The sequence below is a fragment of the Fundulus heteroclitus genome, chromosome 8 (genome assembly GCF_011125445.2).
Source record: "Fundulus heteroclitus isolate FHET01 chromosome 8, MU-UCD_Fhet_4.1, whole genome shotgun sequence".
In the NCBI taxonomy this organism is placed as follows: Eukaryota; Metazoa; Chordata; class Actinopteri; order Cyprinodontiformes; family Fundulidae; genus Fundulus; species Fundulus heteroclitus.
Window position 1 is genome coordinate 18,468,306 of NC_046368.1, and position 17,872 is coordinate 18,486,177.

General features: G+C 41.2%; 1 protein-coding gene across 16 annotated transcripts in view; it reads right to left on the reverse strand.

Moving 5' to 3' along the window:
* The window catches only part of add1 (adducin 1 (alpha)), a 33,654-nt gene that overhangs the window by 5,598 nt on the left and 10,184 nt on the right, over positions 1-17,872 (reverse strand). For 6 of the 16 annotated variants that reach the window (XR_004931542.1, XM_036140234.1, XM_036140238.1 and 3 more), the window contains exons 2-16: positions 17,659-17,867; positions 17,370-17,532; positions 15,871-16,022; positions 15,256-15,336; positions 14,962-15,111; positions 14,710-14,853; positions 14,531-14,629; positions 14,034-14,207; positions 11,824-12,174; positions 8,044-8,139; positions 7,823-7,912; positions 4,548-4,634; positions 2,858-3,014; positions 2,151-2,480; positions 444-533 (exon numbers count right to left, since the gene is read on the reverse strand). Coding sequence is in view for 15 of the 16 variants with exons in the window: in XM_036140234.1 (XP_035996127.1) it covers positions 444-533; positions 2,151-2,480; positions 2,858-3,014; positions 4,548-4,634; positions 7,823-7,912; positions 8,044-8,139; positions 11,824-12,174; positions 14,034-14,207; positions 14,531-14,629; positions 14,710-14,853; positions 14,962-15,111; positions 15,256-15,336; positions 15,871-16,022; positions 17,370-17,532; positions 17,659-17,853 (2,359 nt within the window). In the remaining variant the exon portion in view is untranslated. The remainder of the gene's footprint in view (positions 1-443; positions 534-2,150; positions 2,481-2,857; positions 3,015-4,547; positions 4,635-7,822; positions 7,913-8,043; positions 8,140-11,823; positions 12,175-14,033; positions 14,208-14,530; positions 14,630-14,709; positions 14,854-14,961; positions 15,112-15,255; positions 15,337-15,870; positions 16,023-17,369; positions 17,533-17,658; positions 17,868-17,872) is intronic. The other 10 variants (XM_036140241.1, XM_036140243.1, XM_036140244.1 and 7 more) reach the window with 5 other exon arrangements.

Genomic DNA, 17,872 nt, shown 5'->3' on the forward strand with positions numbered 1-17,872 from the left:
AGAGGCTGTACAGAGACGTTTAAAACATTTCTGTATCAGATTACACCAGCAATCAAAAGCTGTACTATAAAAAAAAAACGTTTTATATTTACAGCCAGTTCCAGTATCACTGATGATGCTGACAAATGTGTAATCCAACAGTAATAAAGACCAAGAGGGATAATAATATCATCTACCCTGGTGTTTATCAAGCTGCAAAAACGTCTGTTTACTCTTGTCCACATTTCTTTGCAGATTTTTATCAAATAAGAAATAAATAAATCAACCCCTCTTGGGCTGTTATTACAGAAACACAAGACTTGTAGTAGTAGTATTAGAGACCACGACGGACCCAAAGAGAGACGGGAGCCTCTACAATCCATCTGCAAGGCCTGAAAACACAAGAGCTGAGGGAAAGCCATGCCACACCAGGCCACCTTAGAAAGACCACCAGGCTAACATACCTTCCTCTGCTCTGACCGGGGTGCTCGGCGGTGTGGATGTGGGCTTCGGGTCCTTTTCATCCTCCTCGGGCTCTACTTGTTGTTCTGCATCTGAAAGAAACATCCGAAATGAGACGCTTTTTCACAGCATCTACAGTTCAAGCCACATTAGTTGGCAGCACTGAAAAAGATGTGTAAAGAGTCTTAACATAAATGAATCTTTTATTGAAACAGACTCCCTCTTGGCAGTAGAAGTGGTCACAGATACAGACTCAACAGTAGGCATGAGGTACTTTTCCACATATTCATCCTTTGTCTAACCGGAGGTACAGCATTTGTTGCCTAAAAGCTAATTTTAGTCTCATCTCACCAAAGCACAGAGTTAGAGTCCCAGAAGAGATCAGCAGACTTTATATGTTTGCATCTGTGATGATAAAAAGAGAGACGCAGCTGTAGATGGTATCTAATAGTTTATACGGAGAACTTGAAACGTTCAGATCTTTTCTGCAGTTCTCCAACAGTGAGCTTTAGAGAGCGACAGTAATTGCCATTCTGTTCACCTTCTTGTACCCGTTTCCACGCTTAAGACAAACCGGCCTCCATCCCTATGATTACCTGCCTTTCCCACCTTCTGTCTGCACCGGGGAAACTAAAAATAATGGTTAAAAGTTCCTAGAAACTCTGATCAACTTGAAATGGTAGTGTTAAAAAACTGCTTTTGTTAAATTTCTTTTTATACGATCATTTGGGTAAGAATAATATATTTTTTTAAAACATGTAATCCCCCCCATTTAGGAAAAATGTAACTTTTAATTTGAGTACCTTTTTATTAACCTTTCATTGTGGGTAGATTTTACTACAACACGAGATTAATTTACTTTAGGGCCTTTTACACATCCTTACCAGACGGTGATATTATAGGTGGCAGGAACAGTAAATAAAAATAAAAACATTATCCAGAACTAAATGCTCAGAATTTTTGAATGCCAAAATAAAACTGCCGGACAATCAGCTCGTTTCAAAAACCAAAAGGGAAGACAACATAAAGGACCCCAAAACCAGGAGAAATAAAACACAGCAAAACTCTTCAAACATTTCTTATAAAAAAGGTAATATTAAAGCCCCAAAACCAGTTTTAAAAGGATTAGGTTACGGAAATCATACAACACAATAAAAGAAACCAAAACAGACATGTTAGCAGAAGAAAAGGAGGTCATTTAATTTAAGAGCAGGTGGGTTTCATAGGTTTCCCCTGATGTCTACTGCTCTGATTGGATGACCAAGCTCAGGTACCGCTTCTTCTTCTTCACATTTCTCTGCAGAAGCACCTCTGTTACATGATGGACTCTACATGGAGGACCTCTGAGCATCCTCCCTCCTCTGCTCTGCCCAATCAAACTGCAGAGAGGGACAAAATGTGCCAAAGCTTTGATGCCTTTGGGGAAGACATCAGAGACAGCGGTTTGGGGTGGCAGGGTGGGGGGTGGGGGGGGACCCAAAACAATCAAGCAGAGCCTTCAGAGATGAAATGTGGGGAAATGAGGGTACTTGCACATGGTGAAACAAAAGGCAGCAGCAAACTCCAAAACCCCCAGAGAGAGGAGAGAAAAACAGCAGGCAGGAATTCCCAGATTCCCAGTGAGGTAGTAAGACACGCCGGGGATGAGCGGGGAGGGGAGCGGAGGGCCAGAGCTTATTGGGGGGGTGACTCTGCTTCGTCTGGTGTACCTGAACCCCGACCTCGCTCTGCGGCTTCTACATCCGACTGGTCCTTGGTGAGGGCCCGCAGCACCGCGCTGTGAAACTCCTTGTGTGGAGAATCCAGAGCAGGCAGCCCTTCCTCTGCCGCCGAGAACACGTCATCTGCGGACTCTGGGACAGACGGACCCTGAGACAAAGCACCCGTGTCTGAAGCTGGAGGCCGGGCTTCCTCCGAGCTGGGCGACCCGGTTTGTCGTGGAGGAGCGGAGTCAGAGGCCTGACCCGACGCTACGGACTCTGGCTCCGGTCCAGGCGCGCTGGAGGCGGATCCTTTCATACAGTCCTTCTGTCGCTGCGCTGTAAATGCCATGTGTTTGCACGTTTGTGTGGAGAGATAACACAGCTTGGCCATTCTGAACAACGAGGTTGAACAGAGGCGTTAAGCAACAGTTAAAACTCTAATTTTAAAGAATAAAAAAAGTGTAAATGCTGACTTCTACACAGCTTGTGACCTGGGGAAAAAAAAAAGTTGCTAATGATGAGCTTGAATCCATGTCAGTAAAGCACGGTTGTTATTTTCTTATGTAGAGAAGACTAAAAATAAAAAAAAATAAACAGCTATGGTCACAGACTGAGCTTCATTTTGTTTCATTCGATGTCACTTAAGGCTCCCTCTGAAAACTCATTACTATTTAAACAGTGTCGGTGCCGCCGGCTCGTCTCGTCACATTTACCTTCACCTCCTTTCTGCTTCTGCTCCACTTCTCGCCGGTATTCCTCCAGCTCCTGGTCGGTGAGTTTATTGAAGGGGTTGGGACCAGTCTTGCTGACAATAACCTTGGGTTGGTACTCCTTCTCGATGATGGCCTTGGATGCGGTCACCAGCTCGCCCTACGGGACACACAGGTGAGAAACAGAGAGCGAGGCATCAGGAGGGAGGGGAGGGGGGGGGGGGGGCCTTTCTGTGAATACAGCTACGTAAAAAAAAAACGTCTGCCGAGCCAGAAGATTTGATAAGAAAAGGTTGAAAAGTGGTGGACAGAAACAATCAGCAGCTATTGTAGCTTTGTCAGTGATCAGTTTATTGAATTTGATCCTCTTCATGATGACTGGTGGCTCTGAGGTCCATTTGGTTGGCCTGCCTTTTTTTATACACAGCCGCCCGCTCTAATGGTTTGTTTTATTAGAGCTAGAAGCCTAATTTCCAATATAAGGAGACAATTATACACATCAGTTCTTGTGCAATAATCATGAGCAACATCGACTGGAATTTAACGCATGGTTTATCATGATGAGGATGATTTAAATGGCCTTGATGTTGAGTACTGTAAGCATAGGCTCCCCTAGTGGCAGCAACGAGCGCCGCTTTAAGCGTTAGAATTAAACAACGACAAAAGGCAACTAAGTTGCAAGCTTTTTGATAGGTTGCACAACGCCCGAACAGGCAACTCCTTTTGGTAACAACACCTCAAACATTTCAATGCATCCGTTCAATTTCATACCAGCAAATCACTGGAAGAGTTTTAACAGGAACAAGAATTTTATCCGTTTGTGCTCTATTGTTATTAAAGCTCATCTGGTGATTTGCTGTTTTTAATTTGGACAACTGCATTGAAATCTAAAATAACTAAGAGAGGGATGTTGTCATCAAAGGAAATGCCTGTTCAGACTGAAAAACATTTCAAAAATGCTCATACGGGAACTATATCATCTCTTTGTTTGCGTCTAATGCTTAAAGCAGTACTTGTTGCTGCCACCGGGGGGTGCTTGTGCTTTTAGCACACAACACCGAGCAGAAAAAGAAAGCTCCACTTATTTGCTTCTTAAATCACATCAGTTTTAACATCAAGTTCAAAACTAGAGGAGAATGACAGTGTTGGGTACGAGGTGGCACGCAAGGATTTGGGCATCACCTGGATAAAGTCTGAGCTGCAATAAATAACATTTTTTCCATTAAGATCCACTCTTTTTGTTTTAAGTTTAACAAGTCGACAGTTTTAATGTTCGCTCAGTCAAGAAACCTTGGGCTTATCCAAGTAGTCACAATCAAAGGAAGGGGGGAAAGGAGTGGTTAAAGTCAAGCAAACATGGAAAAGAAATATAACAATGTTTGAGAATTACTACGGAGACAGCAGGAAACGCAAAAACTGTGCAGACCTCAGATCAGACCACACCCCCAGTTTTATTCAATTTCTCAGAAGAAAATGTTTCCTGTAATCTCGACACAAACATTAACAAGATTTGCAGACAAACATTAACTTTATGCCTTTTAAAGTTCTGCTCTTTCATTGTTTTTTTGTTTTTTTAAACCAAAACATTTAAGCAATCTTAATGCATCCGTCATGTCCGGTAACAAATATAGACCCCGGCAGTCCAGACTTTTGTATCCCGCTGTAGGATAGATAGTAGAATGGTTCTGTGTACCTTTCTAATTGTTTTAGCAGAACTATAGGAGCCCTCGGACACATCGAGGCCGTCAATAGTGTCTGTACAGTCAGACAGAGGGGCATCCTGCAATAGCAAACCCAGTGAAAGAGGGGGGGAGCACAACCGAGCACATTAGAATTAGCAGCCTGTCAGCCAGTCACCGTCGTTCAGACACACTCACACAGAGGGGGAAAGAGTACAGCAGAGGCCCACATTTTACATCGTTAAGCAGAAGAAAGCCTTTCGTGTTAAATAAGCAGTTTCTGGCTCCAATCAAAATGTTGCAGGTAGATTTGGTTTCTACAGGGATTCTCCTTTTACTTAATATGCACAGTGACTTTCCACCTTTGCATTTACAGTGCCTTGCTAAAGTATTCACACTCCTTGACCTTTTGCACATTTACTCATGTTAATTCCAATGCATCTTACTGGGACTTTATGGGATGATGGACCAACATAAAAGTTGTTAAAAAGTGAAATAAAGAGAAGGGAAAAAGATAAAATGCCTTAACTTTTACTTACAATAAAATATCTGAACAGTGTGGTGGGCATTTTCAATTAACCCCTTAAAGCTGACAGCCCTAAATAAAGTTTTATGCCACCTATTCCCTTTAGAGGTCACCTAAATAATAAATGGAGTCCACCTGTGTGTTCTGCTGCGTCCAGACGAAACGCCTTTTCAGTGTCCAACGCCTCAACTTGGACGCTTGTGCACATAAACGTCTGACGCGCCGTCTAGAGCCTCAACGCTCTGACAGCACGTCTGACAAAGTGGCTCCTGTTGGGAGGAGCTACCCTGTTCTTTTCCTCTGCCGGACTCTTCGTAAAATTGCAGATGAAATCAAGAGAGTGGCTTGCCTTACTGAATAATACAATATATTCTGCGCCGTGTCTGAATTTACTAGATATTTCAGAGGTGTTTTGAGTTTCACCACCTACAGCAGGAGCTGCGTGTAGACGAGGGTCGCTTTCAGCGCTATTTATGCTCAACCAGCCCAGTTTGACAACCTGCTGACAGGCATCGGTGCCCGCATCTCCCACCAGGAAACCAGGTAGAGGCGCCCCATTTCAGCTGAAGAGCATCCGTCTATCTGTCTCTGGTTAGTGGGCATCATCCAGGAGGCTTGGTGTGGTTAGAAGTAAAAATATTTGTCCTGTCTGAAAATCCACCATTACGTCACAAAGCAGAGTCTCTCTGATTGGTTGATGCTCCGCGTCCAGCTGCTAAAGTTCACATCTTCCAACTCTTGCGTCGGCCGCTCTAGAGGAGCTTAAAGTGCGTCAAGCCAAACGGGAAGCACGAAACTCGCCGAAAGCTTCAAAATGCACAGCGCAAAAATGTGTGTGACGTGTCTCAGGACCTCTCAGTGCCTCCTGAGGCGCATCAATCATAGACTACGCATGTAAACCCGATGCCTTGATTTTTAAAAAGCTGTTTGGTCTGAATGCAGCATTATTTGACCACTTTAGAAATGCATTTGCCCTGTGAAGGCCTAAAACGTTCGCTAGAGTACTTCAGTGAACAAACGGCACCAGAAAGACCGAGAAACACCGCGGAAAAGCCAGGGATAAAAGTGGCGAAAAGTCTAAAGCAATGTTACGTCATGGAAGCAATTTGGCACAACTGCAAAGTTACATGGCCATCCAAACATTAATCACAAGCTGCTAAGAGGCCAATGGTAAGGCTTGAGGAGCTGCAGAGGTCCAGAACTATTACTATAGTATTACTATTTACATTGATTTTTGTAGTGCAATCTGTGATTTTTAGAGCGATTTCTAGAGTGACTTTTTTCAAGCTGTAGGCAAACGAAATTTTGTTCTGTACGCACTTTGTACATACAAAATGACAAGATATCTATTATCTATCTAGTAACTACAAAAATCTGGTATTTATGGAATAATGGCAAGGAAAAACAATCCACCATTGAAAGAGTGCCACAAGACGCAGGGAATCCTGTAAACATGTGGAAGGTGCTCTGGTCAGGTGTGGTGCAACAATAACGTCTCATCACCCTGAACTCAGCATCCCCAGCGTGAAACACGGCAGTGCTGGTATAATGCTGTGGGGATGCTTTTTCTTTAGCAAATGCATGGAAGCTGGTTAGAGACAGTGGCAAGGTGGTTAAAAAAAAACAAAAACAAAAAAAACAGAAAAATATATTAATCTCTTCATTCTGTTGGTCTCTCAGATAAATTCCCAATAAATTAACTGAGTCTTGTAGTTTTAATATGAGAAGAATGGGCAAAATTTTAAAGGGGTACGAATACTTAGCACACTGAAAACACTTGAGGAAAGTCCATGTAGAGAAGGACCAATGTAGAGAGATGGAGACAATTTAGGAAAAACACGGAAGCAGGGAAAGCGAGAGCCATTAGCGTGCTTTTCACGTTGTCAACACAATGGGATGCTAGACTGCAGCTGGGGCACATGATCTGGGAGGAGTCTTCATCATTCATGCCTCATGTGAAGTCACATCTATATATTTAGGTCAGACCTAAAACCCAGGAGACAGATAAAGCAACGGGAGTATTAAATTATCTGCATGTCCCATTTCTCTACGTCTTTGGTGCAAACATATTTTCCAAACCATCGAAAACATGGAAAGAAAACTGCAAAACATTGCAAACACCCGCGGACATGCAAACAGCCAAGGCCTGCTCTGCATTCCTTCCAACCCATATGATGGAGAAAAAAAAAGTTGCACATGCAACAAAACTAAAAAACATTATTTAGTTACAGCAAGGGCATTTTGTCTAATATATTAGGACCTCAAACTCAAAATGCTGCAAAAGTAACTGTGATGGCTAAAGGATAAACCAATTTAGCCAAATAAGTAAAAGTATGCATGACAACGGACAGACTGAGCTGACAGAAACATGGAAACCAATTTATGTTGTCACCCGTTACTCAGCATAAGAACGATCAAAGAATAATATAATTATACAGTCCCCTCATACCACCATCAACACAGAGGACTTAATCTTCTCAGATTAGGAGTTTTTATTTTAGTAATTAATAATACTAGAATTAAATTGCTTCAATTGTTTCTTTTAGTACAGCTCAGTGTCCAGAACAAGTTCATGCATTTTTAGATAATGTACCATCTTAGTTTAAGGCATGCTGCCTGACCTGGACTGAAACCATTAAAAAAAAAAAAAAAACATGTGCTTTCAGAGTTGATAAAGAGCTTTAGACCATCTTCATTAGCATCAGGTCCAGGTCAGGGAGGTTACAGCAGCGAAGCATGACGGCGGCGACTCCACACACTGACCTGGTTAAAAGCCCGGTCCATGGAGCCGGCACACAGAACCTGAGACTGGGGTCCTGCAGTCTTTATGTCCTGCAGGTTCTGCTCCCGGATCTAAGAAGAAAACATTGAAACCGGTTAAAGTTGCTTCAGTGAACCTTAGCTGGTTGTAAGGCTTCGAATACCGACTGTAAAATGAGGAGACATGTAAAAAAAAATCACATAAAACATTAAAAGACTGATACCTTATTCCGCATTTCCAGAACTTCCTTTGGGTCGGTGTTCATTGGGATAAACTGATTGGCTACTGCAGCCTGGCGAAGGCCTTCTTCCTTTGTCCACTGTAAACACGACCCAAAGTGTTAAACAGTTAAAACCGGACCACCGGGTGGCAAGAGAAGAAAAAATAAAATAATAAAAAATAAAAAACAAAAACAAGCACAAAAATATATGTAGACGTAACTCAACGCAGGCTTCACAATCATGCAAAAAAATAAAAAATAATAATAAAAAAAATCTACAATGTTAAATGGATTCCGTTTTTTTTTTTTTTTTTTTTTTAGAATAAATAAAAAGCGAGCCAATGATGATGATAAATGTTTAGGGTAATTTTTGATAAGCTTTGTTTTCATTTTTCAGAAACATGTTGAATTCTTCTGAGAGAATTGTATCAAATCCATTCCTTTTACATGAAGGGAGGATTTGGACTGCTCTGACACAATACGTGACTTTTCTGCCTTCATCTGGAGCCGTGTTTGGTAAAACAAACGCAAGTTAAAAAGTCTAGCAATTTTCGTTTTCTTTCCTCATTTAACATCTTTAAGTATCACTTATCTAAGTACCTTGGCTGTTTGTTATACATCTCAGTGTGTTTATAGCCACAAAGCATGCATATTAATTTGAGTAACTCTCACATGAACAAACTTAATTTCCAATCACCAAAAATGGCAATATCACTGCTTTCTTTTAACACTTGAAATTCAGAAAATGTACTTATTTTGTGGCCACAATATTTTTGGTGGAAATGGCCTGTTTGTTGTTGTTTTTTTTTACTGTTGAGAAGCTTAGCTTCCACAATGGGCCACACTTATTGAACATGTGTATGACAATGTAATGATGTTCACATAAACGTATATATTTAAATTCAGATACTGGATCAGAACCTGAAACTCCTGGACTTTGACTTTAAATTGCATATCTGAGAGAATCTTTTTAGTCTTTTGGTCATCCATCTTATACATTTTGTAGGTGAGATTCTGGAAAATACGATTTAATGTTGTGTATAAAGTGATTCCTTTTTCCAGCTGCCAGATTTATCAGTTCATATGCTGGGATTTCCCTGTACACATGATTTCAAAAAGCCCATAGGGACGCTGGTACATTGAAAACCTCTACTCCTGATTCTACTCCACACAAAAAAAAAAAAGAAATGATCCCTGAACTACTCACAAAACTACGGAAATCATTTGTCATCATCATCGATCTACCATTTGAACTAAAACTGAAAACAACTACGGCATGAGTCAACAGGAAGAAAAGAAAAAAAAGGGAAGGAGGGAGCGTGAGGAGACGTGGAGGGTGAGTGGTGGTGAGAGGTGGCTGGATGGGTGGCCGAGAGACGATGAGGCTGGCTTACGAAGCGAGAGTGGCAGTGAGGGGTGAGCTGGCATCACCAAAGTCATTTTCCAGGCTGATACACAACAAGGACAACAGAGATAAGAGAGAAGCACACCCAAGAGCACGTGGCCATTTTGGGACAAGTAAAGCCACCATCACAACACTGAGAACAAAGAACATCCTTCCAGCAGGGGATGAAACCTTTCACAACCTTTCCAGTGGCTGTTTTTTTTTTTTTGTAAATAAAGAAAATTAGAAATATTTTCGCAAACCTGGTAATGCTCAGCGTGACTGAGGGGAAATTTATTGCACTAAACGGAATGAGCAGCGAATGAAGATTCAACACCAACTTTCATGCCACTTAACATGAGCATGTGACTCGCAGTGGGGAGCAAAACGTCATGACCTCATTCCTGTGTTTGCTCCAAGCGTTGCTGCATTTCTGGGGGTGGGGTTACGGGAGGGGGGGGGGGTCAAGATGATGGGTACAGCAGGGCTGGGTTGGTTGAGTATGGGATGAAAATGTAAACACGATATACTCACTGAGAAAGAGTGTCACAACATAACATGTCCTACTTTCCCAACAGGAGATAATTGATTCAAAAGGTCAGGTCAAATTTTATCATGTCTTTGTTTTTTTTTTGTTTTTTGGTTATTTTAATTCTTAAAACAGATTCATTCATGCAAGCGGTGAATTTTTTTTTAAAGCTGCTTTTTAGGTTAAAACTAAAACAAGACATTTGACAAAAACAAGAGGCAAAATAAATTAGAAGTAGCAAGAGAAATAAAAAAAAAAAAAGCAAGTTAAAACTGAAGATTTTGCTTATATAGCTCCCCCACAAATACTGGCACCCCTGATAAATATGTGTAAAAATAAAAATAAATTATTGCACTAGAATGACATCACACAAAAACAAACAAACATAAATTTCTTTTTTTTTTTTTAGACTTTGGGAAATAAATTCTCAATTTCTGATTTCTTTGTCAAAACAAAAACACCCGAGCCACCATTACTGGTACTCCTAACAGCACCAATAAAAACGTATATCTATGATGATCTGAAAGTCGGGCAATGTTTTATCATCCATCACTTCCAGTTTCCCTGGTGGAGACGTGTTAATTTCTGTTTGCTGCTCTTAAAATGGTAAAGGAAACCAAACCTGCCAAACAGGAAGGTGGATTTGTGTTGATAATAAATCATAAACAAATTAGAGTTTGAAAATGGTAACAAGATAATACCTATTCACCTAAACCTTCCCACATCATCTGTCCTAACAATAATAATAAAAAAGGTCCAATTTATTCTCTTTTATATCTTTTAAATTATTCTAAATAATTTAAAAGATATAAAAGAAAAACAACAACAACAGGTCAGACGTTAACCTGATCGTTGAGATTTTGTTTTCCAGAACAGATGGCCAAAGCGACACCGAAAGAGGTTGCTATACACAAATCACTCCTTTTTTCTATTTAGGTCTGAAGAGGATAAACTTATAGGAAATTGAAGAGTGGCTGAGAAAGAACCCACGACCACAGACAATCTAGAGATTGCTCTTCCTATACTTCAATGAGTGCTGCGTTATTAGCAGAAGGGGTCCAGCCAATTGTGGTGAACATGATTTTTAATCTGAAAGTAATTCTGTGTGAGACTATCAAATTTAAAAATACTTTATGTACATATTTACCAGGGGTGCAAAAAGTTGTGAAAGCTAATGCAATTCTATTCGCAGAAAAATAACTATTCTCAGGGGCATGCCACTTTCCACCGGTTCCCTGAAAAGTTTGGGTACGCTCAAAATCTTCTCTCTACAGCAAAGCGACATGCGGTTTCAGCATATAAAGCTTCTCTTGAGCTCAAATCATATTTTAATTAATTATTTTTTAGAAAACAGAATAAGCCAACATCAAGATGCAACGCGGGGGGAGAAAACAAAAAAAAAAAGGGGTTGCGCTGGGTTTGGGCATTTGTGTGGTCAGGTCAGCAGCTCCATCTTTTCCATCTTGCTGTGTTCACCTGCCTAACTGAAGACTCATGCCACACCCCTGCTGCTCGCTCCTCTGGGAAAAACCAACACATACAACACATTTCACACCACACATGCTGTGGGGCATGCTTTGGGCAACTGGCCAGGCATCATGAAGCTCACGGAGACCCCAAGAGTCATGGGTGCAGCATTAGAAAGGTGACTTTATTGGGTTCTACTTCAATGGCAGCAGAACTGGGACTAAAAGGCCAAAATGCAATTAAAAGCTGGCTCTTACAGGTAATAGTTGGCCATCAATTTGATATTTAAACTTTGCTTTCCCATTTTAGTGTCCCCTGCCCCTCAGGATGCCGACCAACTACCCATCTCTACCAACAAGGTAGCAGTCAATTCTATACTATGAACAATAAGGTAGGCACAGACCAAGCAGTTGGTTATACAGCTTGGCACGCAGACACCGGACGAGAGAGACTGCAGCAAGGGTTTGACGTGATCGTGTGTTATGTTCGTCCACACCTTAGGCTTCGACTTGGGGCTGGTGCCGTCGGGCCCGTCCTCGTAGGGCTCGTCGGGCCGGCCGCCGGCATTGACCCAGCGGGTCTTGTCGCGCTGGCCGCGCTGGAAGCTGTGTTTCAGCGGGGAGCGAGCGCCTGAGTCGCTGTCCTCCCCGTGGGAGTAACCGCCGTGGGCGGAGGAGGCGAGCTCCGCGTCACTATACTTTTTGCCTTTGTCTCGCAGAGCCGGGCAGCGGTAAGGATAGCCCGTCCTGTAGCCCTGAAAAAAACACGGAGGGAGCGGCAGCAGGAGTTAGAAACAAGGGCAATGCAGTCAACGTTTGACATTAATATACACTTTAGCATGGATCAAAGTGGAATGTCACATTTAAAGGTGCATTGGGCAAGTAAATTAGCGCGTCACCTAAATACGTTACACCCCAATCACGCCAATAAGCCGCTAGAGTTTTTTCAGCGAAAACGTGCTGAATATTGCCAACAGTCATCCCACTTTGTGAAGGCTACTTCAGTAAACCACCGAGCGCTGTTAGCATCATATAAGGTGGCGTACCAAACTGCGCAGTGCAAAAAGCCCCACACCATAGCAGAGGAGCTGATACTGCCTCCTCATTTTGATCAAAAAAAGAAAGAAAAAATGAGCACAAATTGTTTAATTCATTTTGGTTTTGTAGGTTCAAGTGTTTTATATATTGTGCTCCTGAGTTAATGTTGCTGAACTGATAGATATATATATATATATATATATATATATATATATATATATATATATATATATATATATATATATATATATATATATAGTTTTTGTAGTTTATTAGTTATTATAATAATTAAATATTTATTGATCTGATTTAATTTTGCAATGGTGCAATTAGTTGGTCAAACATGTTTACAGTTTAAACAAGGATTTATTTATTTTTAATTTCTTAAAACACGATTTGATAAAGTTATTCTTTGTAAGTTTGACCATATGTCTTTCTTTTTTTCTTTAATGTTAATAAGGATAAAATGTTACGCAGGGATGGATAGTCATGGTGGGGAGTGGGGGGCGCAAACAGTTTTCTTCTTGCTAGGGGGGGGCGTAACAGAAAATAATTGAGAAGCACTGCATTATGGCAACGCCACTCAAACAAAGTACATTGAACCCGCGGTCTGCATTTGTAACGAATCAATTTTATGAAGGTAATTTAGCGGTGTCTTGTTTCTCAAAAGCTTCAGGCTTAAAGATGAACATAGAAAAAAAATGTGAAATCTTAGCAATTCAAAATAATCAACCGACTTTAATTGATAAAAATGATGTGAAATATTTAGCTATAATGATTAACAAGGACCGCACTGGAAATGATATAACAAATATTCAAGCCATTTTACAAACAAAAAAACAAAAACAAATATTTGACAGTTGGCTCAATTTTTGGAAGAATATTGTTGACAAAAACGGGAGGGATAGCCAGATTAATTTATCCAGCATATATCTTAAATATACCAAATACTACAATAAAAAAAATTATAAAATTCATCACAATTTCATCTGGAATAATAAAAAACATGTGATCAGAAAGAACGACATAGTAATATCAGTAGAAAAAGTAGAAAAAGGAGGAATAAACGTTATTGATTTTAAAGTGATGAATGCCGTGATTAAATTAAAATGGCTGCAGACTTTTATTAAAAATTAAAAGAGTTTATGGTTTATTTTCCCTTCACAACTGTAAAAAAAAATTGGAGGAAGGAAATTTCTCTTAAAATATAATTTTGATCCGGCAAATTTACCGATTAAATTGTCAGACTACCACAGAAGCATTCCAAAAATATGTTAATAGTTTTCATGTCTCGATTAAGATACTGGAAAATAACCGTAAATTAACAAAATAAAATTAATTTGTAACAAATGGAGACCGCGGGCATAATGTTGTTTGTTTGAGTGGATTTGCCATATGTTGACGTCATCGGGAAGCGTCCGAGTCGATCTGGTACCTACACCGGCCCTTCGTATGACGCCATAAACGGTAACCAGCAGCAGTAATACAGCGACACCAAAACGTCGTCAATGACACGATCGACTGTTCTGAGAGCTAGAAATCAAAGCGGTGTGTACGTACGGTCCTCAGGGCTTACCAAATTGTCGAGCATTCTCATGAGAGCCTCAAACTCCTGCTCCCCGATTTGCCACTTGGGGTGTGTTGACGCCCCGTCGCCTGCCGGCTCAGGGACACGTGGGCGTGATTTGTACTTGGCGGGGTCCAGCATGACCAGATTGTCCGGCCCTCCAGCGCTGGCCAGTGTTCGCACCTGGAAAACATTCAGGAGGTATACAAACGGAGCAACCACAGACAGACCCAGAGCAGGGAGAAAAAAAAAAAAAAAAAAAAAAAAAAAAAAAAAAAAAAAAAAAAAAGGAGGGAAGGAGGACACACACACAGCCAGGAAGCACAACACGGACAAAAACATGGGAGAAAGAGGTTATGGGGAGGAAGGGACAAAGGTTTCTTAAAAGATGAAGACAATCTTTATGGTAAATAGAATAACCTAAATAAAAACAAAAATAAAATATAATTTGACAAACAAATAAAAGTGAAGACAAAGCAGCTTTATAGGCCTCAGGTTAGACCTACCTGGATTTCACAGGCGGTCACCAGGTTGTGGATGTAATAGAAAGCCTCCTCCACCGTTTCTCCCACCGACACCAACCCATGGTTCCTCAGGATAAGAACCTGAGAGGAAGAGGAAAACATCTAAGTTTTGCAGCCAGAGCGCGTCCCCATTCATCTTCTCTCTCACGCCCCGGCGGTACCTTGCTCTTGGGCCCGAGGTTCTTCTGTATGAGGACTCGTTCTTCTTCATCCACCAGGATGCCGTGGTAATCGTGATAGCTCACCTCCCCCAGGGACAGAGCCTCAGGCGAGATGGGCAACAGCCCGCATTTCATGGCCGACACCTGGAGCAAAAACACCATGGGGTTCATGAAGCATCTGGATCACTGGAAGAATAGTTTTTTTTTTTTGTTTTTTGTTTTTTGCTCGCCCAAGCCGCCGTGCGCGCTCACCGCTGCACCTGCCGCCGTGTGTATATGTACGACACACTTGACGTCGGGCCGTGCGGCATAGATGGCAGAATGGAGGGTGAAGCCGGCCTGGTTGACCCCAAGGTTGGTGCTTCCTCGGTCTACGACTTCACCATCAAGGTTTATCTTTACCTGAGAGGGATTCAGCGTGAAGGAATTATGGATACACTGTTAGATTCTATAACATTTTTAAAGAATTGTTTTAGGGGGGGAAAAAAGGCAGTAGTTCAAATATATTAATTAAAGATTGTAATAAATACCAGGACTGATCCTTACCAAACTAGAGGCGGTGACCTCACTGTAAAGGAGCCCAAAGGGAACAATTAGGAAGCGTTCCTGGTCCGAGTTCACTCTGACCTACAGAACAAATAAAAAGACATTTGAGTTCAACTCTAATATAATCCCAAGTATTTGCTGTAAAGCCTCCTTAAAGAGTCCCTGACTAAACTCCACCCCTCTGCTGTGGGTCTGCAGTCTGATTTTATGACAGCTGTACCCCCAAGTTAGCCATGTTTTGCAGTCAGTTGTTAAAAATCACAACCTACTGTCATGTGCATGACTTGCAAATTTGTATCATGGGCAAAACTTTATTGATCTAAAAAAAAAAAAAAAATAAATAAAAAATGGAAGAACCTGCATTTTGCACCCTTAACAATTGGCTGCTACATGACCCGCCATCTTTGTTAAGCTCAGAAACCTTTCATTCTGGGTGCCGGCTGCTGAAACACATTCATTTACATTTAATAAACGTCTCAAAGCAAAATGTTCAGTTTACGAAAGAACTACATGAACGTAACAAAATCCTCGGCCAGTGAGTCAAAAAAACGCGAGTAAACATGCCAACCCTTTCATCAAAATGTTGCTTTATGGCACGCGGGACGGCCATCTTACTGTGAGGTGGTTATAGATGAGCTCAGACCATCCGAACAAGTCGGCGAGCCGATAGAAGGCAGCCAGTTTGCAGCGGAGAATCTTCTCGCCCTTGTCGTAGGAAATGGAGTCTGAGCCTCGCAGGTCGTTGACCGGCGTCACCATCCCCAAACCTGTGGACAGAAACGGGCGACGCAGAAAGATTGTGATCAGTTCAAGTCAATCCAGTCATTTATCATAGAGCTGATTCACAGCAAGTTTCATCTCAAGTCACTTAATTTATATAGAGAGAAAGTAGATTAAATCCAACCAACGTCAAATAAATCCTAATTCAACCCTAGTGATAAAACACTGCATTCAAGTTTGGTTCATTATGGCAGCTGCTTAAAAAAAGAAAAAAGTAAAGACAATAAGGTATTAGCAGTGTTGTATAGTAACAAAGTAAAAATACTTCACTACTGTACTTAAGTATATTTTGGAGTACTTTATACTTTTCTCAAGAATAACATTTTTTCATAACTTTTACTTTTACTTCACTATATTTGTGAACTTAATTGCATACTTTTACTCCAATACATTTTTAATGTTTGGTTTAGTTACTCGTTACAAAAAGAGAGACTCACGCACGCAAGTGTTTTGACCCCACCTACTGATTGACTGCGGGACTTGCCTGGGCTTGTTCATCACCACTAACAGGATATGAAGCTGGTTCAGTGGTAAATCAGGTTAAATTAACCTTGTGTTATAGGTAAAGCATCTAATAGCAGAGAGTCCTAATTTTCTTAACTAAATGATAACCTGCAGGTGTATCTATTAGCAGGTTTACCACTTCCTGTAGGTTAAGTAGACCTGGTTTATCACTTAACCATGTTCTTAGTATACACCCCCTGGTCTAAATTTTGCCTGCACTTGGTTGTGTACAATTTTAAAGTGCATAGCACTGACTTTACTTGAAGAAGGAAAACTGAAAGCTTACAAAAAGGTTGTATTTTCTGTCTAAACTTGGTCTAAATTTCTCCCGCACTTGGTTGTTTATATTATTTCAAGTGAATTTGACTTTCAAAGTTTACCAAAATCTAAAAAATGTCATTCAAACTGCATTTGCTTTGTTTTACTTCTTACTTATACTTTTTATTACATTACTTGAGTACATCTTTTTTTTACAGTAATTTTCATACTTAAGTACAAGACATTTCAGATACTTTAAGACTTTAACTCAAGTGACATTTCAGTCAGTGACTTGGACTTTTACCAAAGTCATATTTTGGAAAGGTACCTATACTTTTACTTGACTCCGAGATTTCAGTACTTTATACAACACTGGGTATTAGGCATGAATAACAATGGTCTGCAAGTGCATCATTAAACAAAATGCGAACAATAACATATTGTGCTTAGTCAAAGACAGCTGGTATCATTGTGCTGCCATTAACTCTGGCATACTCTGCATTACTCAGTGTGAGTGCAGACATGGTAGTGCTGAGGTCACAAAGTCCTCCGCGCTTTATTTTCTTGCTTACTCATGTTGAGAGCCGCCATGCCTCCTTGCGGCGCAGCTGGATACATGGAAGGCATGCTGGTGGTCATGAAGTCTGCGATCTGCTGCAGCGCCAACAGGCTCGTGGGCGTCTTCCCCTTCTTCAGCTGATCCTGGATCATCGTCTCTAGCTCTTCACAAAAAGCCTGTCAGTCATGAAAAAAAAAAAAAAACATTTTAAAATGCTGGTTTGTGTATTACAATAAACTAATTTGCTGCTTTTTGGGTTTTTGTTGGTATTTAATGTTCCCAGATTGATCCAATACACTGACGGGGCTCTGAAGAATCATGGAGACCCTCTTCTTCTGCTCCATCATGTTGAAGTCCTGCCGCAGGTCAGGCGCCATGTTCCTCTCCCTCTGGTACTCGGGGCTGCTCTCGTCCACCCGGTCAAAGTAGCGCTCCTTGTGCGGGGCTGTGGTGGGAGGCGGAGCCGTCACCACCCCGGCACCTGACTCGCCGTTCATCCTGGGTTGGCCTCCTGCA